General features: G+C 34.9%; 1 protein-coding gene across 2 annotated transcripts in view; it reads right to left on the bottom strand.

Moving 5' to 3' along the window:
• The window catches only part of NDST4 (N-deacetylase and N-sulfotransferase 4), a 388,880-nt gene that overhangs the window by 204,448 nt on the left and 156,931 nt on the right, over positions 1-27,501 (bottom strand). For both annotated transcript variants that reach the window (XM_070259711.1, XM_005607874.4), the window contains one exon: positions 22,378-23,601. In XM_070259711.1, coding sequence (XP_070115812.1) covers positions 22,378-23,355 — 978 coding nt within the window. In that variant the 5' untranslated portion in view covers positions 23,356-23,601. The remainder of the gene's footprint in view (positions 1-22,377; positions 23,602-27,501) is intronic.

Here is a 27,501-nt window from a genome sequence, read left to right as displayed (position 1 = left end):
GCAGCACTGTTCACAATAGCCAAGACGTGGAAGCAACCTAAGTGCCCATCAACAGACGAATGGATAAAGAAGATGTGGTACATATATACAATGGAATACTACTCAGCTGCAAAACAGAACAAAATCATTCCATTTGCAATAACATGGATGGACCTTGAGAGAATTATGTTAAGTGAAATAAGCCAGCAAGAGAAAGATAATCTGTGTATGATTCCACTCATATGAGGAATTTAAAACTATGGACCAAGAACAGTTTAGTGGATACCAGAGGAAAGGTGGGGTGGGGGGTGGGCACAAAGGGTGAAGTGGTGCACCTGCAACATGACTGACAAACATTAATGTACAACTGAAATTGCACAAGATTGTAACCTATCAATAACTCAATAAAAAAAAAAAAAGCTCCAGACAGACCCTGCCTCAGAGCCGATCATATGTCGCCTAAGAGGAAGGGCATCTGTACGTTCAGGGAATATCAATACGTATTGGCAAATGAGGAATTTGTCAATGAAAGAGTTGCTACTTTGAATTAATATATTGCCAAATGAGAAGAGTGTTAGTGTAATGTGTTGTAGTCAGTTACACCACAGTGACTTTTACATGTAAGTGAGCAGTACACAACCCTGGAGGCTGACGCTTCTGCTCTTAACAAAGAGAGCTCCTTTTTCTCTGAAGTAAATGGTCCTTGGTTAGCAAATACATTAATGGAGGTACAATAGTCTAGCAGCCTCAGACCGTGAAAGGACACAGATTGGAAGAGAAGAGGAGATAGCCAAACAAAGAGTTAACTTGCTCTTGATAAGACATTGCCTCAAATTGGCAGTCTGGGGTGAATTTTAAGCAACAGAAAAGAGGAAGGAGAAAAAGAAGCAGAAGGAGAGGAGGAGAAAAAGAGGGGCAGAAGGGGAGAGGGAAAGGAAAGCAGAGAGAACAGACAAGGGAGGAGAGGAGGTGACGGGAGAGGAAGAATGAGTAGCAGCAATATGGCAATCCGGGAGGGACTTGCAGAAAAACGTCAGCCAGAAATTAATTTCAGATATGGAGGTGGCTAAAGCATCTTCTAAATTTGGATATACAGTATTGGATTTTAATTGGTGGTGGTGTTATTATGTAGTATTGGACTATAGTATTTTTTGTAACCACAAACCTCCAGCCAAATCTGTTATAAATATGTGCTCTATGGGATATTTGGGGAAAATCAAGGGAAATGTGGCAACGTGTAAGGGAACAGGATGTGGAGACAGACTGCTCAGTTCTGTTTCACCCTCTTGCTGTGTGGCTTTAAATAAAGTCCTCAATATTTACAGTCTCATTTTTCTCATCTTTAACATACGTAAAATTATAACCACTTTAAAATGATTCAGAAGATTAGAGGGATTATAAAATACCAATCACAATGTATATACTGAAAATATAAATTCAAAATATAATTTTTTACATTATTAATTAATAATAGGGAGATATGAGCATTTTTCTAAGCTTTTCTCATTCATCTTTTTCCTTTTTGTTAATTTATAAATACGTGTTCCAAAATTTGGACAAATTTTTTTTAAGACTGTTTTGTTTTGCCCCAAGTTTATCTGCTTAAAATTGAAATCTCAAATTGGATTCTTTTCCAACAGCCCTGCTCATGTCGATGGGTTTACCCTCCACCCCACTTCCAGTTTCATGACATAAACTTGAAGCTATACCCGTTTCCCTTCTCTTTGTTCCACAGATTCGCTTCACCAAGTGCCACAGATTTGTCCTTCAAATATCGCAGGTTTATCTCCTCTTCCCAGTTCTGACTGTGGCTGCTCTGAGGTAAGTTCCATCACCTCAGGGAAGGAGCACTCGCCTTGCTTCCCGGCTTCCGTGCTTCCATCCACTTTAGGACACAATTTCATGTAGGGTATAATTTCCTGCTTCAATATACCACAACTCTCCTTGAAAGTCTCTCCTGGCAAACCTACACGACTCCCTTCATTAGGTCTCTAAGAACAAAACCGAATACATACTTAAAGACATGGCTTCCCTTAGTCAGTTTTATGACTTTTAATGCTTCCCCATAAGGACTTCAAAATCATTCATCATGATGCTTCTTCCCTATTGCAGTTTCCAAGGAGCCTTTCTCTTCTGTCCCCTTTTACTTTGAACAATCAGCTCAATACTCATCATCTTCATGAAATTCACTTGACTTTTTTTTAACATTATTTCACTTCTTTTTCATTCGTTCATTCTTTGTTTTTTATTTTGGTGAGGAAGATTGGCCCTAACACAACACCTTCTGCCGATCTTCCTCTTTTTGCTTGGGGAAGATTGTCCCAGGGCTAACATCTGTGCCAATCTTCCTCCACTTTGTATGTGGGACACCACCACAGCATGGATTGATGAACAGTGTGTAGGTCAACGCCCAGGATCTGAACCCACATAGCCCAGGCTGCCAAAGCAGAGCATGTGAACTTAACCACTACACCACTGTCCTTGCCTCCACCATTTAATTCTTTAAACCCTAACACATTCACTATTTTGGAGTTGAATACCTCACTTTTAACTCCCTAACCCTGCCCATAAAATACATGCTGGGTTTCCTTCTCCTTTTAATAGCATCACCAGCATTTAAATGAGCATAGCTCAATCCCTAGAATAATTTCTAAATTTTTCTTTTCCTTCCAGACGCCCACCACTGTCACCCTACCTCTGAAGTAAACATGCCCTGTAGATTTTTATTAGTGGTATGTCTTCTGTATCCATTCTCTCCTGTCTGGTCCCAGGACTAGTTCAGGTCTTAGAATCAAGTGTGTGATTTGTTGCCACAATTCCCTGAGGTGTCTATAAGGGCTTGTTTCCTGCCATAACTCCTCCCATCCTCCTACACTGTTACTTTTCTATGACAGAACCTTGATTGGCCCATTTCCTGCTTAGAAAAACAAAGCAAAACAAAACATCCAATGATTCTTCATTTACTGAAGAATAAACCCTAAACTCCATGTTGTGTCCTTTGAGACTCTATATAAAACTAATACCAAAATAAACTTTTAGTCTCCCTTTCATATTTTCTACACAAATATAACACCCAGGCACACAAGACAAATAATTGTATCTTCCCATCTCAGAATCCTGCTGAAGAATTCTTTCTGCCTGGACTGTTCTCTGATTGGTGGCATTCCCTTATCCTTGAAGATGTCATTTAAACACCACCTTCTGCATAAATTTTTTCTGGTTATCCTCATCACATTTAATTTCCATTTATTTACACCTTGCTTTTGGCATATTTTATAATACCTTGAAATTATTTGCATACATGCATTACCTCTGCCAGACGAGAGATGTTATTCAATATTTCCAGAAGCTATTTTTGTGTTCTAGCCTTTATCATATAAAATTATACTTTGATTGCAGTAGGAATTTCATTAATACAGTTTATTGATTGGATTCCACTTCTCTTGAATCTCAACCATGGCTATTCCAGTTCTATGGAGAAAACCATCATTTAAATATCTTTGAACTCTATGACCACCAATTATTGACAGACATCAGACAATTTTGATGTTTCTGTATTATTACTTACATATATATCTGAACACTAGTATATAGTACTTTATATTTGAATATTTACTGGAATTAGATAAAAATTTAGAAGGAAGCATAAAGAGGTATGACTTACTGATTAATAATTTTAAAACAAAGACTATCAGAAACTTGCATTATGGGGCTAAATTCTGCTAATATGTCCTGTCTATATTCTAAAAGAAGTTAAATAGTTTCTAATTGCTGTAAGACTGAGAGGATACACACCCACACCCACACACCTCTAACACATTCTTGATTAGTTGAAATAGTTTTAAATTTCTTTTCTAATGAAAATTCAAATTTCTATGTGAAAATTTTACACCCACATAAAGGAGGAAGGCAGTTTTGGTTAAGAGACTGAAAAATATTCTCCAGTTTCCATTTAAAAATTTGGACTTACTGGTGTTTTAATTAAAAATGCAAAAATAAAAATATCTTGATGCTTAATCTGTATTTCCTATGTCTCTGACTTTCTGTGCACACAAATCAATTTGTACACAAATGGACACAAAAAAATATTTTCAATCTTTCGCTTACCTCATATCCTAGTAATTGTAGTGGGATAATTTTTATTAAGACTAAAATTCTTAAGATGGAAGAAGCATGACAACACAGTTGTTTTTCTGCAAATTTCCTAACTTCCAACGTCATTATTAAAAATCAAATTTGCAATATAGGCAGAGTGAATGAATACTTAAAATATTGCAAAATTACTTTAAAAGAATTAAAACAACTCTTACAGCTTTACCTAGCATATTTCATTAAACTGTTTTCAAGACTCATTTCTTAGATTCTCTCTGTACATCTGGTAAAACAAAGTACATTTATTAATTTATTTTTTGATCACTAGAGTAAAAATATAGCCAGCAACAGGCAAACCATCAGGAGAAGTATCAATGTAGTATTAGAAAATAGACTTCAGGGGAAAAAGTACATTAGAAAAAGCATTCCTTCCTCCCAGTATTACACGGTAATTATTAAATAGACTATCTATATAGAGACAAATTTTCAGACTTTTGAAAAAAATCATTTTTATTAATGTGCTTAAATATAAAACACATATACATATATAATATGTACATTTTTATGGTTTATCAAAAGTCTAATGCTCATCATGGATGAATTTAATAGAATAAGTAGTAACTGTTTATAATTTAAGCTTCACCATAGTGTGTTAAAAAATATAGATGAGTTTGGCAAAGGAACAAACTATGAATTATGATTCTCATCTTAAATTTCCATTTGCTAGGGTCACATATTTTGATGAGAACAGTAAATTACAAAAGATTTGCTAAAGTAAAAACATAGAAAAAGATAACTTACAAATATAAGATCAGTGGAAAAATTCAAGATCAAAAGTTAATACTGAGAGGTGTTGTGGCGTATTTGGTAGGACTTCAGACTCTGGAGCAAGACTTCCAGGATTCAAATAACTTTCTGGACACGTGACCTTGGGCAAGTTACTTAAACCCAATGCATCTCTGCCACTTCTTCTGTCAAATGGAGTATGAGAGCACCCACGACTTAGGTTGTTTTGAGGATTTGAGTGAAAACCTGCAGAACACGAAGGTTCTTAGTCTTATTAGAACACTAAGTATTCTTTGGTTATAAGTATTCTTAGAACACTAAGAATAACGCTGTGCACAGAGTAGGTTGTAAAAAAAGTATTTTTCATTATTGTTGCTTTTTTACCTATTGCTTTGTTGTTAAAATGTTCATTTTAGCACTTCAATTCCATTCATGACTATGGCATTCTTATTATTTCATTTCTTTTTCAGTCAAATTATCCCACCGCAATAAATACACTAAAGCTATCTTTAAATTATCAATCCTCTGGCAAAAAATCTTAAAAGTTTAAAATCCAATCATTTTCATTTCCAAAAACAGTTGCATATAGGCATGCAGTTTACATTTAGGGTGAACTGTTTAAATATTTCAATTTAGTCCTGTAAGGCTATCGTTTTGGTTGCCTTAATGAACATACACTTCAGCCCCAATGCTTGAATGAGAGATTCGAATACATAGGTACAGCTTTGTTACTTGTGGCTAAAAATTTTCTACATACCTACACGGGTGCACACACACATATGCATGCACAGCACATGCACACACACATCAGAATGGACAGAGTTCAGATATGACATTCCTCTTTATCTCAGCTGCTTGATTATTCTCTTTTATAGGGATGCAAATGATATGATTGCGTCACTGTTGCAAGGCTCGTAATGAGGTATGGAATATTAGTGATAAAAAAAGCTAGCAGGCAAATGCATAGGTGTATATTCACACATATATGTATATATTTGTATAGGAAGCAATACTTTTATCTTTTCATAGCTATCCATCCACCTGAGCCGTTACTGTCACTGATGAACAGGACTATTTTTTAAACCTGCTTGAATAGTGTTAATGATATTAAACTGTATTATTGCCCTCAGTGCTTACTCTCGTACTTGCATTTGAATAGCAAAGCAAATTCAATAATACCATTGCAAATGGGATGCAGTATATTTGACAACTTTCTGCGATGGGTTTATTGCTGCAACAAAGAGTTTCAAGCTAATCATGATACGACAGCTTTTTAAGTTTGGATGAGCTAGATAGCCTAGGAAGACATTTGGTCTTTCTATGTCCTGTTTTCCAATTTAGGAAACAATTCACTTCGCTTCCTGTTCAATTTTATTACTTTGTTCTGAGATTTTAAAACATAGTTTAACTTTACCACCTCTCACTTATTTTTTTCTTTTCTTTTTCTTCCCTGTTTTTACATTTTAAGATGTTGAAATCAAGATGTGCTTTTCCATAGCAGAAAACAAAGCTTTGAGCTGATTTCTCCTGCGTTGAGGTAAATGCAAAGATGTTTGAAAGCAGCATTTTCAGAGCCTATTTCAATTTCAAGATCTCTTTCAATTCCTTTTTCTCAGTAGTAATAGTACAAAGTGCAATTGCACTCCATGGGAACTCCAAACTTTTTTAAAAAGTAGAACAGTAAGAAAGGCTTAGAATTAAATTATATAAACTTAGCAGGTAACAAAAATTAATTGTACTTTTTTATTTAAAAAAAATGGTTTCATAGAGTCAGAACAGATGAGTAGCTGACACCATGGAAAGAGTTCTTAAATTGCAAATACACACATTCAAAATTAGATTTATTGAGGCCAGGAACCAAGAACATACATTTTTTCCCATTAGCACATAGTACTGACTGAACAGAAAATTGTTATAACCTTTCTTAGTGTGATGAAAAGTAACCATCCAAAATATAATAACTTCATCCCCAACAACGAAAGTAAGACAAACCAACCAATCAATCTATTTCTTCTGATTATAACAGTAAGTAAAGTCAGACTGGATCATAACCAAAGTGAAGAAATCAGAAATTGATTGGAAGGGATATTAAGTTGGGTATGAAATTAGCATTAAAATCTGAGGGAATAAATAAAAGTTGTATTTTGCCCCATTGCTCACAGAACCCCAACCACATACCTATTGATGCCCATAGCTCCTCATTCTCCCGTGTCGTTCCCTTCATTAGGGGATCGGTTTCCTATCAAATACATGTGACCATACTGGGATGCGATATTGTACAATGAGAATCTCAAAGAGAGACATTTGGCTTTCCAGTGAGCTGAGAATAAATACAGACATGCATAGACCAAGGACAGACATCGAAAAATGTCCAAGTTATAGACAACACTATTAACCTATGGAATATAATGATTTTTCCTTATAAAACTCTTCTAAAGAAAGCTTTTAGAAGACCATCTCTCTTTTCATTCCCTTTTCTAATCTATCACTATCTTGTGTTTCATCAAAGTTTCTTTCTTTAAATAGGGGTACATTTGTGCAGTTATTCCTCTCTGCACTAACTCCAGAAATTAGACACAGCCATTTCAAAGTTTTCTAAGATTTTTAATTAGGAATTACTAAGGGAAATAAATTCCAAAAAGGCACATAAAGGGAAGTCACAAGAAATCTTTTTTTTTTAAATTAAAGTATAACTCACCTACAACATCCTATTAGGTTCAGGTGTACATCATAGTGACTTGACATTTATATACATTATGAAATGATCACCATGATAAGTCTAGTTATCATCTGTCACCACACAAAGTTATTACAATATTATTGACCATATTCCCTGTGCTGTACGCTACATCCCATGATTTATTTTATAACTGGAAGCTTGTACCTCTTAATCTATTTTGCCCACCCCCTCAACCCCTCCCCCCTCTGGGAACCACCGGTTTGCTTCCTACATCTGTGAGTCTGTTTCTGTTTTGTTTATTCACCCGTTTTGTTTTTTAGATTCCACATACATATAAATGAAATTATATGATACCTGTCTATCTCAGTCTGACTTATTTCACGTAGCATAATATCCTCTAGGTCCGTCTGTGTTGTCACAAATGGAAAGATTTCATTCTTTTTTATGGCTGATTAATATTCCATCATATATATATATATATATATATATACACACCACAATTTCTTTGTCTATTCATCTATCAGTGGATACTTTCGCTTCCATATCTTGAAACCACAAGAAATCTTAAAACTTTTATAATAGCATTCCTGGAATTCACCCAATCTTACTAGGTTAACTCTCCCTAAAGCTTCCGTATAGGAATGACTTGGCATGTCTTATCTTGAGAGTTATTATCACTAAATCTCTAAAATCCTGTTATTTCAAGCATTGTCTTTTGTGTTTCCTCAGATGTTTCCCCTTCCAACTTCCCCAGACTTTCCATATAAAAAAAATTCTTAATTGTTTATATCTTATGTCATAAGTGACAAATTCAACATGGTAACAAATACTGACTACTTTGGTACACAAAGCATTCAAATAGAATTCATTTATACTCCAGACTAATGCTACTTGGTTGTCAGTCAATACTATCCTACTTCGTTCTGTAAACTTGCTAGGTTTTATCTTCATTTGTGCTATTTGGTAAAAAAGTGCAGTAAGGTTTATTGGCCCTTAGGATGAATAAATTTCAGCAGGGACATTCTTATGTCTCAGTTTGGTAAAACTCTTTGAAAGAGCAATTTATTGTAAATTACTATAACGTTTTTCACAGTGAAAATACAAAATACATTTTTATTCTAAAAGGTCAATGCAGTCTTCTTTAAGCATCTATAAATGCTTGAGTTGCAGTCAAATATACTATAATTGACAGTGTGAGAAATTTAAAAACAAAATTTAAGTTTAAAATAGTTATGCATACAGGAACTAAAATCTCATTTAAATATTCAAATATTCAAATAGGATAGGAATTTAATATTTGAAACAGAGTTTATAGTTTAAAACTTATGTCTTGAATGTGAGAAGTAACAGGAAGCAAATTGTGAGGGTCCATCTTAGGTATATATTAAATATTGTTCTGGGGGATGGTATATATTTCAGAATTTATGTAATATGGAATGACATTTTTTTCTAGCAGCAATATTCATGCGAACATTTCTCCACACACAGAAAAAATGTTATTTGTTATTTTATTTCACTGTAGGCCCAATGCAGCATTTGTAAGAGTGGGAATTCCTCAAAATAATAAACAAATTAGGCAATCTATAACATAAATAATGTAATCAAATTTCATCCTTTAAATTAGTATTTTAAAATGAATTCTAATTGAATTGAAATAAGATTTTGGAATATTGCCTCCCTATTAAAAATATGTGAAATAGTCCAAAAGTTATGACTATTCTACTTATATGTGAAATGAAACTTACATTGGCAAAACAAAAGTGGGTGTAGAAAAGCTTATGGAATTCCTTATGTATTTCATCTTATGTATGAAGTGTTTATTATGTGTAGTGGCTCATTCTGGAATATTAAATTGAATAGAAAATGATAAAATAAAATAAGCATTAGAAAACCATTTATTTATTGAGTTCAATTTCATTTATAAAATTAATTGAGGAGTAATTAATCATTGCACATTAATACATAGATGGATAGGTATATAGTTCAATTTTTTTAAAAGAAAACTTAGATTATTCAAGGATAGAAGATATTTACCCCAATGTATAAGCTTTACATGTACAGATATTCTTAAGAAAGCAAAGATTTTCTTTTTAACTTATATTTATTTGGTGCTTTGTTTATTGCAACCTTCCTTTAAAAAGAAAAACAGATGCAGCAGATATAGTATGAACCCCATAAAGCATTTTGGGTATCAAATATTTTGTGCAAAATATCATTTATAAGAGTTATTTGTAAGCAAATAAAAAAATTATATTTCATTTGTAATACATTCAGGCTTCAAATCAAAAGAAAGGATGCTTGACAAATTGTGCCTGATCTTTCAATTATATATCTTTAGAAATTCTAAGAAAGCTTGGCTCTATAGCTCTAAAACTTCTATTTTTATGTAACTACAGTATTTTTGCATGTATTTTCTATAAATTATATTTATTTTATTATCTGAGATTAGAATTTCTTTATAATTATTACCACAATATTTAACTATCTTAATACCTGTTTAAGTTCAGCAAATAATTATTATCTTTTTTATTAAGTTTTTTATAAGATTGGTACATGTGCTAACATCTGTTGCCAATCTTTCTTTGTTTTTCCTTCTTCCCAAAGCCCCCCAGTACATAGTTGTATATTTTAGTTGTGGGTCCCTCTAGTTGTGCCACGTGGGATGCCACCTCAGCATGGCTTCATGAGCGGTGCCATGTCCGCACCCAGGATCTGAACCAGTGAAACCCTGGGCTGCCGAAGTGGAGCGTATGAACTTAACCACTCAGCCACAGGGCTGGCCCCCAAATAATCCTTAAAAGTGTTTAAATTACAGCCATTATGGAAAAAAATATGGAGGTTCTTGAAAAAATTAAAAGTAGTACTACTATATGATCTAGCAATCCCACTTCTGGATTTTTATCCAAAGGATTTGAAATCAAGATTTTGAAGAAATCCCATGTTTATTGCAATGTTATTCACAATAGCCAAGATATGAAAACAATCTAAATGTGCATCAACAGATGAATGGGTAAAGAAAATGTGGTATACACATACAATGGAATATTATTCAGCCTTGAAAAAGAAGCAAATCCTGCCATTTGTGACAATGTGGAGGGACCTGGAGGATGTTGTGCTAAGTGAAAATGCCAGACACAGAAACAGAAATACGGTATGATCTCACTTAAATGTGGAATCTAAAATAGTCAGACTCATAGAAGCTGAGAGTAGAACGGGGTTGCCAGAGGCTGTGGGGAGGGGGACATGGGAAGGTGATGGTCAAAGGGTACAAAGTTTCAGTTATGCAAGATAAATAAGTTGTGGAGATCCATCATATAGCATAGTACTTATAGCTAACAATACTGTAGTCTATATTTAAAATTTACTAAGGGGGTAGATATTATGTTAGGTGTTCTTACCACCACACCCCTCATGGTAATACTGATACTGATACTGATATTGATACGGATACTGATACTAAAGGAAGCGGAAGGAAACTTTAGCTGATAATGGATATGTGTATGTCCTTTTTGGTGGTGATGGTTTCATGGATATATTCTTATACTCACACTCATCGAGTTTTATACATTAAATATATACAGCTTTCTACATGTCAATCATACCTTAATAAAGTGGTTAAAAATTTAAATATCATCAATGCCTTAACATTAGCAAATGTTAAATAAATAACTGTGAAAGTTTTAACTGTGGAATATGGACTTCAGAAACTATTTTTATTTTTGTTTTCTAACATCTAAATAAGTAGATCATTTTTTTCTTTTAAAAAGTATGTGCTATGAGGGGCTGGCCCCGTGGCTGAGTGGTTAAGTTCGCGCACTCCGCTGCAGGTGGCCCAGTGTTTCATTAGTTCGAATCCTGGGCGCGGACATGGCACTGCTCATCAGACCACGCTGAGGCAGCGTCCCACATGCCACAACTAGAAGAACCCACAACGAAGTATACACAACTATGTACCAGGGGGGCTTTGGGGAGAAAAAGGAAAAAATAAAATCTTTAAAAAAAAAAAAAGTATGTGCTATGAAGTGATACATTCTAAACTCATAATACACATTTGAATCACACTGAATAGATCATAAAAGTTATACTAAATAATACCTCCCACAACTTTATTATAAACAATTGGAAAAAGTATTTCTGTTTTATATATTAGTATATTTCTGATGAGCACAGATGTTTTTTGTAGGTTTATTTTTCAACACAAAGGGGTCAAACACCTAATGGTGACAATTTTCATATTTTACCATGGGAACTTATATTAGGTAATTAGGTAGGTAAATTAGGAACTGTGATCTCAGTTTACAGAAAATCAGTTTAAATTACTGCATTTCATAAAATAGAAGATGCTATCAATTAAAAGACATACCCTAATGTCTGAGATGCTAAAATATGAAACTAAATGTGAATCTTAGAATTGATGAAATACGGTAATCAAATTATTGAAAAAATCAAAGGAAACTTTTTTCTTAAACTGTCCATTATCAAGTAAATTAGCTAATTTTTACAAAGTGTCAGGCATTTTTCTCGTGTTATTCATGGATTAAACAATTTAATCTTCACAGCAACTTGTTGAATATGTACTATTATTAGATTCCACTCTACAAATGAAGAAAGTGTGGCGCCTAACAGTAAGTAAGTTGCACAAGATTATAGTCAATGACCGGTAGAGCCAGGAATCAATCCTTTCCTCAAAACTAATGTTTCCAAGGATGATTTTCACCTACCAAAGATAATGGTCTTTGCTTTTTCCACCCAAATCAAGTAAAACACATGCTCATGTCCAGAAAACAGGCAACTTGTATTCAGATCAGGTTTGTTCAGAGCAGAATTTTAAAATTGGGATAGAGTATCTTCTCATCATTCAGTTTCTATGCCAGGAAAAGAACACTCTGTTTCTCTGTTTTGTAAAGAAAAAGACTAATCATCCCTAAAAAAGATGATTTGAGATCTTGCTTCTGTTGCTACTTTTGACAAATCAACTGCCAGTCTTTTTTTTTTTTTTTTCTGCAGGAGGAGTAATCTGTCTTGTGTTATTTTGCGTGATTATAATGTATGTAGCAGGGATTTATTTTTCATTTATTCTGCTGCAGACTTTTTGCAAGGAGGCTTTCTGAATTGGAGAATTATCACTCATTGATTTTGAAAAAGTCACAGCTATTATTTTTTGAATATTGCATCTCTATTATCTTCTTATGGAGGTTTTATTAGATTTATTAGTAAAAACTAAGATTGTCAGACTACATTAAAAAACAATATCAACTACATGAATTTATATTCTGTTATCAGAGCCACAACTAAGTTCATAGGACACAGATGTTAATTTTCTCAAGTGTACTAATGTATTATGATTATTGAAGTAGAATATTCATTTCTCAGGAAATCAATGCTGAGGTATTTAGAGATAAAATTTGATTCTTTGCAACTTAATTTCAAAGCAATTAAAAATAAGAAAACTTGAAAAAATATAATGGTCATTAAGTACGAAAGAAGCTATTCAGCCTCATAAATAATCAGGAAAATGAAAATAACTCATATACAATTTTACACCCACCAAAGATCCAAAAATTTAAAAATCTGACAATACCAATATTGGAGAGGAGAAACACTATAAAGAAATTAAGTTTAGTGACCTATAGTTATAAGCATCAATGTGGATGAATCTCAGAAGTAAAAGTAAGGGAAAAAAATTGCAGAGATTATGTATGGTAGCACTCAAAATTCAAGATACCAGTCAACTCTCCAGTAGAAAAATTGGTATGTGATTGGAAAAGCGTTGGTGATATTCTAGATCTTAAGCTAAATGGTGTGTACAAGACTGTTGTTCTTATTATAATCCTTTAAACTATAGATATTCATTATATATACTCTTTAGAATGTATGAAATGTTTCAAAAGTATAATAATAAAGGACACATCAGAGGAGTATTTGATTTATTTGGGAAAAAAAAAAAGAAAATTGTGGATGGAAATTATCAATCCCAACAAAGAGCTAGAGAGCTAGGTTCAGAGTTGACCCCAAAAATGATAAATTGAATGAAAATTAAATACAATGTCTGTGCTGCTTCAACAGCTTAATCTATTTTTTGAAAAATAATCATAATACATTCTAGCTGCCTCAGGATTATATAACCAAGGTGGTTTTCTAATTTAATCCAGAACGCACTGTATTTCTACAGGGAGTATAAAAGGAGAAAGTTTTGTTTTCCTCTTTAGTCATTTTTTAGATGTGAAACCATTTTGTGGTATCTTTTGATAATTATCATAACAGAACACCGTGGTTTTAGCTGAAGAGGCTTATTATAGTCTGAGCCAATTAACTGGCTAATTAATTAATCACTATTTATATCATCACAGAGAATGACAAAACCAATGAGGAAACATCCCCACAAACATCCCCGGGCTTTTAAGGCATTAACCATGAGACTTAAGGACTCGGATACAACCACTGTAGGGTTGCTTTTCCAGCTTGCTGAGACTCTGCCAGCTTCGTGGCTGTTACCAAAAGAGCTTCTATTATTTTCTTTCCCATGGAGACAATTGCTGCATCTCGAGTAGCAAAATGAAGCTTATGGACTTTAAGCATGTTCTTCCCCTGGTGCATCCAGAGATTGCTCTCTGCTCAGTAATTATCCTCTACTGTAAACTAACCGAGTGAGCACTCGTGTTGGTGTTAGACCCAGTACTGTTTAGCCTGTTTCAAGTGCAAATGAATTCAGGGAATGTCTAATCTTAAATTAAAATCTAATTTGTATATAAAAAGCTTTAAAAATTATTCTGAGCAGAAAATCCTCACTTGGTAACAGGTCTTGTTTTAAAATATGCTTTTTAAAGAAGTAACAATGATTGATAGTCAGAAAACAGCTTTAAATGAAAGTACGCCTCTAAACTCCTTGTTTCTAAGAAAAAAATAGACCTGTTCACAATAAACACTGTCATGGAAAACATAAACACACAAAAACTAAATAAAATTCTCTCAGCAGAATATAATTTCTGGGCACAATAACTAAAAATGAGGATTTGGCTTCCTTGTTCTCTAGATCCTTAAACCCTATACATAACTCCAAATTTCAGGAATATTTATGACATTGAGTCACTTGGTACATCTCACAGTCATGTTAGGAGGGGATCATACTGCAATTCTTGTTAATCAAGCAGTCATAAATAAGAAGGAAAAAATTTCAAAATGCCCAATTCCAGGTGAATGATTGCGCCCTCTTGGTTGCAAGAACACAATGCTGTCCTCAGTAGCACTCCTTTAAATTTCATTTCTCTGAGGACTGCCAGTGCTTACTGAGCTTTCAGGCTTTCCTCCTTATGACACATGAGAGGCTATGGGGATGGCTACTATGCTGGGGTGTGGAACAATTTTCCTCTATATGAAGCTAACTTGCCATGACCTTGGGTTTATTACAGGATATCCAAAATGATGCATTCAACCTGTTTTCCTTCTTTGATTCATTTCCCTTTAGTGATAATCACTAAAATTAAGATTGATGATTTCTAAATCTATAGTGCCACCTCTGACGGTGTCCGAAAATCTAGATTTACTTTTTTAAATGCCTACATCTGTATGTCCTGTGTTGTCGTTAGATCTTAAACCAAACTCCTCATCTTCCTAGACAAATTCTGCATATGTTAATGGACAAACTCAGGCTAAAACTGTAACGGCACCACGTCTCCTCCTTCTGCTCTTCTCCTCCATTGAGTATGTGCCCAAATCCTGTCAATTCCACTTGTGCACAGGCTCTCCCAGTCTCCCCTTTCCATCTTGACTGTACCGAGCCAAGCTGAGTCAATCTTACAGACCAGGCTCTGTTCTAGCAACTTTCCACTTCTTATGTCATTCAGGACTCACCATAATGCTAAGATTTGCGTTGCTTTACATTGGTGTTACAGATCTACAATCTGAGAATTGGAGAGGTTCATAAATATGTTCAAGGTTAACTAGTAAGCGTTGGCACTGAGATTCAAACCCAAACTCAAGCCACTGTGTTCTAAAAGGGAGCTTACACATTCAAGAAGACAGTCTGGGTTTGTTTTTTGCTCTGCCACTTATTAGCTAGACAAGTATCCTAATATTGTGAAGCCTCATTTTATTCATTCAGAAAATGTATAAAATATTTCCTCTCGTTGTTGTATTAAATGATATACTGCCTGTTCATGATTAGCACAGTACTTAGTGTATACTAATATGTCGAATAAATTCTATTTTAAAAAATGTAATAATTATTATGCCTATATGGGTGTAATGGGTTCTTTTTAACAGATCTCCTCAAAATCAACTCCCTGGTTCAAATAATGTATTTTTCTTCATTCCCAGCTCTGATCACGTCCCTTTCTGGCTTAAAATCTTCAATGACTCAAATGGTATCTTTCTGTCAACAGAGCTCTGTATTATGGCCACAACAACATCTTCAGCATTTAGTCCCACTACTATTTCTTATTCACTTTATCATCTGACCAACCTGGGCCATTTACTGTTATCAAAAATGTCCTGATAGTTTCAGCCAAATCTCAGCTTGAGCTGATTCACTGGCCAAGAATATCCTTCCCCATCTTGATTCGCTAGTGTTCTGCCAGACCGTCACAGAGCACTCAAATTCTACTCGCTCCAGGAAATTGCCCTAATTCCAACAAAACATATATTGTCACCCTTTCTTTGTTCCCATTGTCCACAATAATTTTATCAGGGCATATATTGCACTTGCAATGCAATGCAGATAATTATGAATATGTCTTGCCTAACTACTGAAATCAAGAAAGGAATAGTTTTCTTATTTGTGTAAACTCTATAATAAAAAGCGATATACAGAGCCCATAGATGAGAAATTAATGATTTGGGCGCTGAATTAAATTGTATTACGTTCATACATAAAATGTAAATGTTTTTAGTTGAATGCCCAATTTGGAAGGGATATTACTGGCATATATTTCCTTATTTTTTTCACTCATAATTTAAAAGTGCACACTTTTATATAATCTTGGCATTTTTTTTTTTTAAGTAGAGAAAGACCCTATTTTCTTTGATAAAGGAATCTGTTTTGGAACAGACAGTTTTGCCTTCCACTGACAAAGTTAAATGTATGGTACCACTTGAAAGGACTCAGAAGAAAATAAAATTTTGAACATTTACATTGAGATTTTAAATAAAAGAAGGAAAATTATGATTAAATATATGGCTGTGTGCTGGCTGTTCTCTTCCAAGTATTTTTGAGTTTGTCTAAGGTCACTACTGAATCAAAATACATTATATGGAGCTTTTCTTTTCAGCTAAGCCAAACTCTACTTACAAAAATATTTTGACACAATGATTCTAACTATGTTTAGATAGAAAATGAACCTTTCTTATTAAAAGCCTCTGATAGTGCCTGCTTTTCTTTTTTGAGTCAATTAAGCATCGTCAATTAGTGTATCTAGTTCTTGCAGCTGGGCACCTAAGGATTCCATGAGGTACTAAACGTAATCCTTCCCCGGAGAGCTATGAAGTCCTAGGTCAGTGCAGGGCTGCAGTTCAAGAAAGTCTTGCTGATGGCTCCTCTCTCATGTACAGGATTATTGTGACTGAGCTCCTCCCTTCCAAGTTCCCTGTCAAGTCCTCTATGTTGTCACATGTCCTCTATCTTGTGACAACTTCATGTTGTCACATGTTGTCAAATCTCACCCTTCCTCTATGACTGGGGCACTGCCTTCTGTGCTATTTTTTTCAGGGACAAGACATTGTCCACAGACCCTAATCCAGGGACTGGGTACCCTCAATCTGCTGTGAAATATCTTTGATAAACTCTTATCCCATCTGTCCGGGATTGCACTGCCCAGCTCTTATGCAACGCTTATTGATTGCATGCTGGCTTACCTGCCTAGAAACTGTCAAAGAACTTTCACACGCTGCTTGCTTGCCTGACTGGCCATCCATCCAACTCCTATTGCTTGGACTGCTCTGCATTGCTGAAGCTATAGTGGTTGCTACGAATCAAATCTGGATTTCATCTGCCACATACCACCCTTCCATTTTTGGCTCCCTTTTTGATAGAAACTCCATTCAGTCCAAGAATTCTAAAAACATGTTTTTCTGTTATTGTGTCAAATATAACAAACCTGCTTCAGTTACAGTCATAAAATGCTAGAAAACTAATCTTTTCAATTCCCAATGTAGCCTCTCACCTTCTGTGTTGATGTTCATAGCACCAATAATTTCCTATTATCTTAGGTCACAATTTTAGAAATCATGAAATTTTTTCTCTTTTTCTCCTCCCATTCTTATTCAAATTAGTAACCAAGGTTTAAAATTTTCCTTCTCTGATAAATTTCGTCTTTCATATTCATAGCAACTTGGCTCCTGTTAAATGTGGTAATTTCCACACAAGTTAGAACTGGGATTGTATTTACATATTTAAATTAATAACTTAAAACCTTTTCTCAAATATTTCAATCACCTTTCCTTGGTTAAAAAGGCTTTCGAATAGCGATGGGAGCTAATCAAAGCTCAGTTCACCTGTATTTCAAGACCCTCTATTAACTGGCTTCTTTATATCTATTAATTTAACATCTTTGTTTTAATCATTCAGTTTACACAATTTATTATTTTTTCTCTTTAAATCTTTGAACATACGATTTTCAACTCAGAAAATATGTAGTAGTCAAATAAATGGATGAAAACATCCAGGTTAAGCTATTGCTAAATTGCTTTATCTGGATCAAGCCTTAATACCAGTATAGGTAGAGAGCCTTTAAAAACACTATGTGGGGAAAAAAATCAAACTCATTAGCCTTCTAGCCACTTATCTTCTACTCCAGGTTTACAACATAGTTTTGCTTTTTTTTTTCCTAGTTTTGCCCCATACTCAAAATACACAAACCACTTGTTTTGAGACAATGCTCCAAACTTTAAATTATTCTTTCTTAACGTAGTAAATCAATTCTGTGACTAATTAGTTCTGCACTCACCAAACATTTAAAGGCAGTATAATAATTGTCAATTAAATGTTTTCAAATTACGTCTAAGGCTGCTTATTACGTACTTTGGGACGTAATTGAATGTATGAGAAAAACTGTCTCATCACCTAATTTTGGAGTTGCCTCATGCACATGAAGATGCTAAGTGAGAGTTAAGGTCAGGGATTACTCAGGGACTCAGTTTAAACAGAAATCACCGTTTACTGGGGTCATTAGGGGATGTGTCATCTTCTCATAAGAAGTAGGACTTGAGATAGCTCTTGAAATGTGGGTAGATTCAGGAAAAGTATTTTAATCAAGGCATAGAAGCTGAGAATGGAGGTCAAGGTAGCCATGAGCAAGCCAGAGATGAGGAAGAGCCGGGGGGCTAGCCCAACAGAAACATGTGCAGTGAGAAGTAGTCAGAATAGAGGTTGAAAAGATAAACTGAGTTGGATCATATATGATCTTAAAATAAGAAGTTTGGAGTTATGAGGCAGATAATATCTTAAATATAGTCATATATAGTAGATTTTCAAGAATAAATGGATGCATTTCCTCAAGAAATATAAAGACATAAAAATGCTAATAATAATGTTTTGTTGCCAATGGAGAGAATAACAACCAGTCACAGAAGGATTAAAGGACCAAAATTATTGTTATCATCATTAATAAATCCAATTTCATTACCCACGAGGAAGCTTACATTCACCATGTCCATGTTTTTCAAAAGCCTCATTGGGAAAGAGTATTTATTCTGTCTTAGGGAAAGTATGAAAAAAGAATATATTATCTTAATTCTACCCAACTTCTATGACTACACCAAGTTTTCCAACCAAGGGTAAAGCATAGTCCATAGAACTTGAGTAGTGAGCTGCAAGAAGCCTTTTCAAATTAAATTATTGTCAGACGGCCCTTTATTATTTTATCTTTCCCTAAAAATACATAATTTCCCGACTGATATCACTTTTGAAATGAACATTACATACGTGTAATTAAGGCCATTATGAAAACAAGAGTTGCTTTCAAACCAAGAAAGAATAAGTTCAAGTGTATAAGACACCACCCTAACTAGTCTGAGCTCATCTTGCTAACAGAGCATTAGATGTAGAGGAAGTATTTTCTGATCGCCTTGAGGACCACACAATGTTACCAGGTCAAAGCATGATCATTTTTTCTGATTTCGTTGATAGCTAACACTTCACAGCCTTTCAAAATACAATGTTTCTAAAATTTTGTATACATGAGTAGTTTTTCTCTTATATCTTGAGGTTTTAGATACACAATTAAATTTTGTTAACAATTGGCTGACAGTTATTGAAACTGCTTGAGCTTAATTTTGCTTGCCTTGGAAATGGACATATTAATTTCTATCTCAGTGGCTTTAGTTGAAGGAAGCCATGATGAAATAATACAAAGCATGCAAGGTTATAAAAGAAGCTAGGTATACGGTAGCTTAGGTCTGACAGAAAGCATGTAGTGGAAAGGATATGGGTTTTCAAATTCAGTTAAAAAACTCATATCCTTCCTACTGCATCAAATGCTGTGCCTGAAAAATGTTAACTCTTTCCCAGTATGATCCAGACTCTCTATCTCAAAGTTGGAAAATGGGCTCAAATGAAAATATGCTAATTCATCTTTTGTCCGTAGAGTAAGGTGGTGCTGCTGACAAAGGTATGTTTGAATTGGTTGTTAAATGCTCCAAGCTGTATGCTCCACACCTAACTGTGAGAGTGGCCTAGAGAGAGTCTAATCATAGACACAACCAAGAACTTTCAACCATGACGCTATAGTTTTCCTCAATTTGTTCTATTGAGAAACACTTTCCATTTCAAAATAATGTAGAAAGAGTGAGTGGCTATGCAATATGCTTGCTCTAGAAAATTGGAGGAGAGTTTGAGGGAGGATATAGTTCTCCTCATCCACCAGTGTATGACGAACTCTTACACTACCAGAAAAGGAACATGAGGATGAAGAAGATGTGAGTATCCAGGACTTTTCTACATATAATATAAAATTCCTTCCCACAAAGTCTTATGTGTTGAAAATATAAATAAAGTCAAAACAGAAATCAAATGTCAAAAACTGGGACTGTAATTTTTGTACTTGAAAACAGTATTTCCTATTGACCCATAAGTAATCCCAGAGGTTACCAGCCTCAAGTTCCAATCAAGTTTCTGATATTCTTTGATTAATGGTTCTGTAGGATAACCAGAAATAACACCAAAAAGAGCAGTAAAGAGTATTTTCTTCAAAGTGACAGTTAAGTTAGACTGTGTGTGTGTGTGTGTGTGTGTGTAGAGTATATATTAATATACATACGGACATATATACACACACTACATATATCTATATATACATACAACCTTTCTGATTCTTTCTCTGCCTGTGACATTGCTTCTTCCTTGGTTAAATTTCAGTATTCTATGACTCTGTTCGGGGTTATGTCACTCTGAGAAGTCATCAGTGACCTTTGACTATTGTAGAAGTAGTGGTGAACAGCTAACTGTTTTTCTATGGAGAGTAAGTGAAATAGCTGAGTTCAAGCTGGAAAACTGTGTTAGGGCCAAAAAGAACTTTTTCAGATCATACAGTTTGTTAGACTGAAATTAGGAAACCCTCTTGTTTCAGGATTTAAGGATAGGAATCACTTAGAGAACATTTTGAAGCACATGACCTTTTCCTAAGCTTATGATTTTGAAGTTAAAATAAAACTAGAGTTTATATTAATTAAAGAGGGATAGTAAATACAAAAAAGTAAGAAAAAAAAAAAACCAGGAAAATCTATGCCCAAAATGAAATATTTGGATCCTAATCAAGTGATGCTTCATTCAGTGGCTCATTAAAAACAGAGTTCACTGATTCACATGTACTTTGAAAATTTTTAAAAGTGAACTTATTTCACTGCTTTTAATCATGTTTCATTATAGTAGTCACAAGGTCTTAGGATGGGGGAAAAGCCGTTATTTTGAAGTAGTATTGAGGTTTCATCTTCGGAGGATAAAAAGACTAACAGCAGAAGTTCAAAACAGATGACATGATCTTAAAATCTTTAGTTCCTTTATAATTATCAGTTATGTCCTATTATTTTTGTTTGCATATTTGCCAAAATTATTTGTCCACAGGATGAATTTAGTTGCATATAGGACAAGAGAGGCACAAGTGAGAATGTTGAATCAAGATGAAAAAAGAGGGAATTATTCTCAGAATTACCTACCTAACCTAGTGTAACATATTCCACTTTTGCTTTATCTAATAGCAATGACAGGGTGAATTTGTTATACAGTCAATTTGATTATGACTCAGAAGTGCTACTAGTGACACTTCTGTATTACCGCCAAACAATAGGATAAATTAAAAAGAGAGAGAGCAATGGAAGCCTCTGAGGTCAAGTCCAACACCACATTCCCTATAGGACTGTTTTTTTGTTCATATTTATATTTGAAAGTGTATGAACTTCTCACATCATCAAATATTATGCTTATTTGAGGGTATAGAAAGGTCTTGGGCTGCTTCTCCGTCTTGTATTGCAACTACCACTGTGAAACTCAAGTAGGGCAGAGGGATCTGTTCAGGGAGGAGTTCTAAGCCCATATTAGTCTCACTGCTATAAACTGCCACATGTGCTAGAATAAGGGAGGCAGTTCTACAGGGCTTCACCTGGGATGGGCCAGGCCTGAGAAGAGGGAAGAGATTAAGTTCAAGTACTCCCTGGGATATTTTTGTTCTATTCCCCTCTGAAGCATCTAGTGTGTGTATGAGGAATGGTATTTTTTTAATGCCTATTTTATGTCAAACCTACTGTATCTTAAAATTTTCAGTAATTAGAAATCTGAAATATTGAAAATTATACTTCATCATTACCACAAAGTCAGTGAAATAAAATTATGATATATTTATAAATCTTCTTACCTTCACATCTTTGACATTCATCCTTGTTCCTTCCTTCCCAACAAAGATATCATCAATGTCCACAAGAATATACCTGTCCAAGGACAACGTCAGCCTCTTCCCTGACAAGAAGGAGATGGCATCTATGAAGATGAGCTTGTGTAGCCAAAAGTTTAAGTTGTTGCCAAAAAGAACTCGCTGAATTCCATCATGAAGCCCCAGATCCTGAATCACTGTCGCATGGAGAGGCTTGCTGGACAAGGACGAAAGGGACTTTTCTGTCTGTAATTCAGTTAAAAGCACAGGCTGGTAGGTTGAGTGATTATACTGGAAAATAGTCCAGTCTTCCCCAGGAAGAGGGCCTTGCTCAACCCTGGGGGCTTTGGTAACATGCAGCAAAGGAGACTGAGGGTTCACAAAGCAGTCCTTTAGAGCTAGATTATTGAAAAGGTTTAATGGAAAGCCTTTTAATTGTGTACTTGGTAAGCTGTTTTCATTGGCTTTATGAAAACCGATTATACTAACACTGTATTCCACACAGTATTTTTCTAAAAGCTCTCGATTCCATGAGTCCATGCTGACATACTTCAGAATATTTTCATAAATAACTAAAATATATTTCCCTTTGCCATTATCTGTAAGAGGAGGTATGTCTCCTTTGCCGGGGGCAATGACCATGTGGTACTGATATCGGCTGGACTCCAAGATAGCTATGATGTCTTGACCGAGTTGAGAGTATTGGCTCTCCACAAATAGCAGGACAGTAGGGTCCGTTTTGGATGTATCAATAGGTTTAACTGTTTTCAGCTCCATTGACCGATACGGTAGAATTTTGATGTCAGCACATTCTGCTTCTGCAGTGGTTTCAATAAGCGTCATTTCCTGTTTATAGCCAGAGTAGAGGAAATAGGCAGAAATGACAATGCTCACCAAGCAAAAGGTAGCCAAGAGAACAATCAATGTTCGAAAACTTCTTCGAAGCTTCACAATAAGATTCATTTTTTTAAAATACTGCTTTGGAAGCTTTTCCCAATTTCTTTTCCTAAAGTGCCATGGTGAATAAAGTATGAGATGGTGCAAATACCACTTCCCAAAAGTTCATGTAACCATTGCAAACCATGTAAAATGTTTGAAGGGGTCACAAGCAAGTTAAAGCTGGAAGGCAATGTACCAGAAGAGCAGAGGTGGAAGAGATTTTGAATATGTCCAATACCAAAGGTTGCTGCAGAATCCTCTAAACATCATCTGAAAAAGAGAAATGCAATGGCTGAGACAAAAATAGAAATATAAATATTTGTGAGTTTATATATATGCTGATACACAAGAAACATACATATCAAAGATAATATTAATGTGCTAGTGTGTTAAAATATTAATAATGGATGTTTGTGGTCTGGGTTTTACTACTTAGACTATAGTAGATATTTTCATGTCCTCAGGGATACAGGATCCTATTTGATTTGGCCAAAACATTCACATATATATATATATATATATATATATATATATATATATATAAACATATATTGGGATAATTTTTCAAACTAATTATCTAAAAAAAAAAGAGGTGAGAAAGAAAGCTCTAGTTTAAAGTGTTAATCACCATAAAGATTGCTTCTCCAGGGCTGGTCCATATCATATACGTATAGAATTAGGAAACCAGATATTGGTATGGGGGTTGGAGCAGTGAGACATGCTCTTAAACATCTGGAGTCCAAGCCAAGGGAACAATTTTGTCTTAAATATCTGGTAGGCACAGGTTTCCCTCTTTAATAACATGTCCTTTTCTGAAGCCACAGGGAGACACTTGGCCCTGTTCAGCATACCTGCCAAGACAGACAGGGTTTCTCCCTCTCCACTCTCAGAAGCAAAGTGAGAGAGAAGCTGTGAGAGAGAAGACAGTGGGAGTAAGTGTTCTCACATGCCTCTGATGAAACGGGGGCCAGGAAGCGGAGCTGAGAAGAAAAACCTTGACATGATTTTCTCAAAGCACGTTCCTAAACTTGGTCTACTGCTGTAATCAGAATTAAAACTGTTTTCCATTGTTAATTTTTATCCAACAATGAAATCTTCGTTTCCCTATCACTTTCTTTAGTTCACAAGAAAAAGAATGTGGAAAGCATTTAAAAAAAAAACCTTTCTCAAACTGCTTCACACAAATGAACATAATTTTCTATTATTATTAGATATTGTTCTTTATAGGGATGACTGACTTTTAGTGACTTCCTTTGTATACAAATTGTCTTCATTCCCCTTGAACCTATGTTACACCATTTCTGAAATTTTCCATTTCCCAGTTTGCCAAACCAGTGTCCCTAGGAAAACAACCAAGCTGGTTTATAATTTTAATCTGTGATGCGTATACTTTGAGGTGTGTATTATTCACCCATTATATAACAGAGAATCAAATTAGCACGTTTTGTAATATGAATTGTATATTCTACCACGTTGTAAATATTTTATGGGTTCTGTATTTTATTATTTTAATTTGAGGAATCTGAGTAATTAATGGCTATTAGTGATTAAAAGATTATTAGATTTAGTGATTAAACATTATAATATTATGTTACTACTTCCATTTTATATTTTTAAATATTTTAAAACATCCTCAGAAGTTTACAATTTGAAAATTTTTAAATTTCTGCCAAACTCTTTAATTATGCAGATTCCAAATACATAAATAGACCTGAATTTCCCCTGTGAAAGATAGTACACCAACTTGAAATATGTCCCCAGTGATTTCACTTTCACTGTAAAGAAAAATTAATGCCCCATGTTACGGACTTACTAATGCTCCATTATCAGATGTAATTTTTTAAGCTAATTATTTGCTCTCTAAAGCCACTCAAGTGTTTCAAAATTCTGTTCCCTTTAAACAAATTCAATTGTATTTTACTAAAAAGAAATTAAATAAAGCAATAAAAAGGCTTCTGTTTGGCATAAAATATATAAACCAATTATGCAGTACCCTTTACTTGTATGTTTGAAAATGTTCATAAGTAAATTTTAAAAATTAAATTAAAAATACATATACACAATAAATATAATAAATATTGAAAGAGATTTGGAATTTGCCAAAGGAGATTATCCAGTCTTGTATTATAGCCACCCCTAGACTTCTCCAAGCTCCTAGATTTGATTTAAAAATTCACTTAAACCAACATGGACTCAGCCCCACCTCCACCCCACATTTCTCTGCAAAAGCAGAAATCTATTTAATCCACACACTTTGAGGGTTTGTTTAGTATTTTAAGAATAAATTTAATCAAGAATTTGAAAAGAAACTAAGTGCATGACAAGTTAATACTTTGTTAAAGTATTAACATCAAAATTCTGACATGAAAATGTCATTCTGACATCAAAAATGTGATTTTTATTTTTGAATATATAAAGGATGAGATGTCAGTTTTGCACACTAGAACAGCTCACCCTAATATGAAATAGTGAAAGAAAGAAAAAAGCATATGGGACTGGAATCTGCCAACCAAAAGAATAAATAAAATTTTAATGTGACATTTATTTAACATTAATATGTTCCGAGTTAGAAGGATGATACACACATTACCCCCGCTGCAGATATGTGTGCTTGAACGTCTGTGTGTGTTTTAACCTAAGGAGTTATCCTTCCCATTCAGTGCTCCCATTTATCCTTTCCTAACAAAAACTGGCAGATGGAGGTGAGAAAACTTGGGCAATACAAGATGGTAGAACAAGGACATTTACTTATGTCCCATACCTGAGATAAGAGATGGAATGGCACTGTTTGAGATGCCAAAGAGATGTAGTCTGTGATTTGTTTGAATCTCTTATTGTAAAATAATAAGTATACATATATAGAGAGAGACCTCTGTCCCTGGCTCCTTCCACAGAGCTCCTTAATCTTTTGGAATTTCCTGTGTGATACAAGTGTCTTTTGTTCTGAGGCAGGTGCCTTGTGAACTTCTGGAAGAGGGCTGGTCACCAGAAAGACCAAACAATGATTAGAAGCTTGGAACTTTCAGCCCCGCCCCCTATCCTCTGCGAAGTGGAGAGGGGCTAGAAAGCTAGTTAACCATCTATCATGCCTATGTGATGAAGCAAGCCTCCATAAAAATCCCAAAGTAGGGGGTTTGGAGGACTTCCAGGTTGCTGAACACATCCACGTACTAGGAAGGTGACACGTCCCAACTCCACAGGGACAGCAACTTCTGTGCTCAAGACTGAACCAGACCTTGCCCTATGTATCTCTTCATCTGCCTGTTTACCTGCATCCTTTATCATATCATAAACTGGTAAACATCAGTGAGTGCTTCCCTGAATTCTGTGAGCAAGTCTAGCAAACAATCCAATCCAAGGGGGGGAGGTCATGGGAACCGCCAATTTGTAGCCGGGTCAGACAGAAGTCATAGGTAATCTGGGGCCATACTACTTGCCATCGGCAGTCTCCTGGGACAGTGACCTTCACCTGTCGCATCTGCACTAACTCCAGTTAGTGACAGAATTGAATTGAACTGTAGGTTACCCAGCTGCTGTCACAAAGCATTGCTTAGTGTGGGAGAAACCCTCACACATCTGATGTCAGAGATGTTATAAGTAGGGTAGTAGTGTGAAAGTAAAGGAGAAACACACAGGAGGAAAAGTAAGTTTTCTACACACAGATCTAGCACTGTGTCCCTTAAAAGAAAAAAGATAAGACAAGGCAAAGTGAAGGGGTAGGAATCCAAGTCAAGAATCTTACGAAGGTCAAATAAGAAAACCGATCATTTAAAAAAAGACATACGTTAAACGTCATATAAAATTAAAGATATTCATTTAAGAATAATGATGAAGAAATTAAAATGCTGCTCCAAAAGTATAAAAATATGTGGCACGTGTTCTTAAGGAGTCTAGGTGATACGGTAAAATTTTTATTTTACTTTATTCCAATGCGTGGTGCAGGATGAACCTGAGACCAGTTAACGGCAAACAGCCACCCACAGGAGTTCTTTGCTGCTCTCCCTACCCCATGGTGTTGGCCTTTGCTATAGGATGCACAGACAAACGTGTGGATGACTAAGCTGCATCTGTGAAGAACTAAGTTTTCCTTAACCACCATTCCAAGCAAGTTAAACAGGCTTTGATTTCAATTCTGCCAAACCTGCCTTTCACATGTCCTAACACGCCTAT

The sequence above is a fragment of the Equus caballus genome, chromosome 2 (genome assembly GCF_041296265.1).
Source record: "Equus caballus isolate H_3958 breed thoroughbred chromosome 2, TB-T2T, whole genome shotgun sequence".
In the NCBI taxonomy this organism is placed as follows: Eukaryota; Metazoa; Chordata; class Mammalia; order Perissodactyla; family Equidae; genus Equus; species Equus caballus.
Note: the sequence above shows the minus strand (reverse complement) of the source record. Positions and strands in the feature narration are given on the sequence as shown.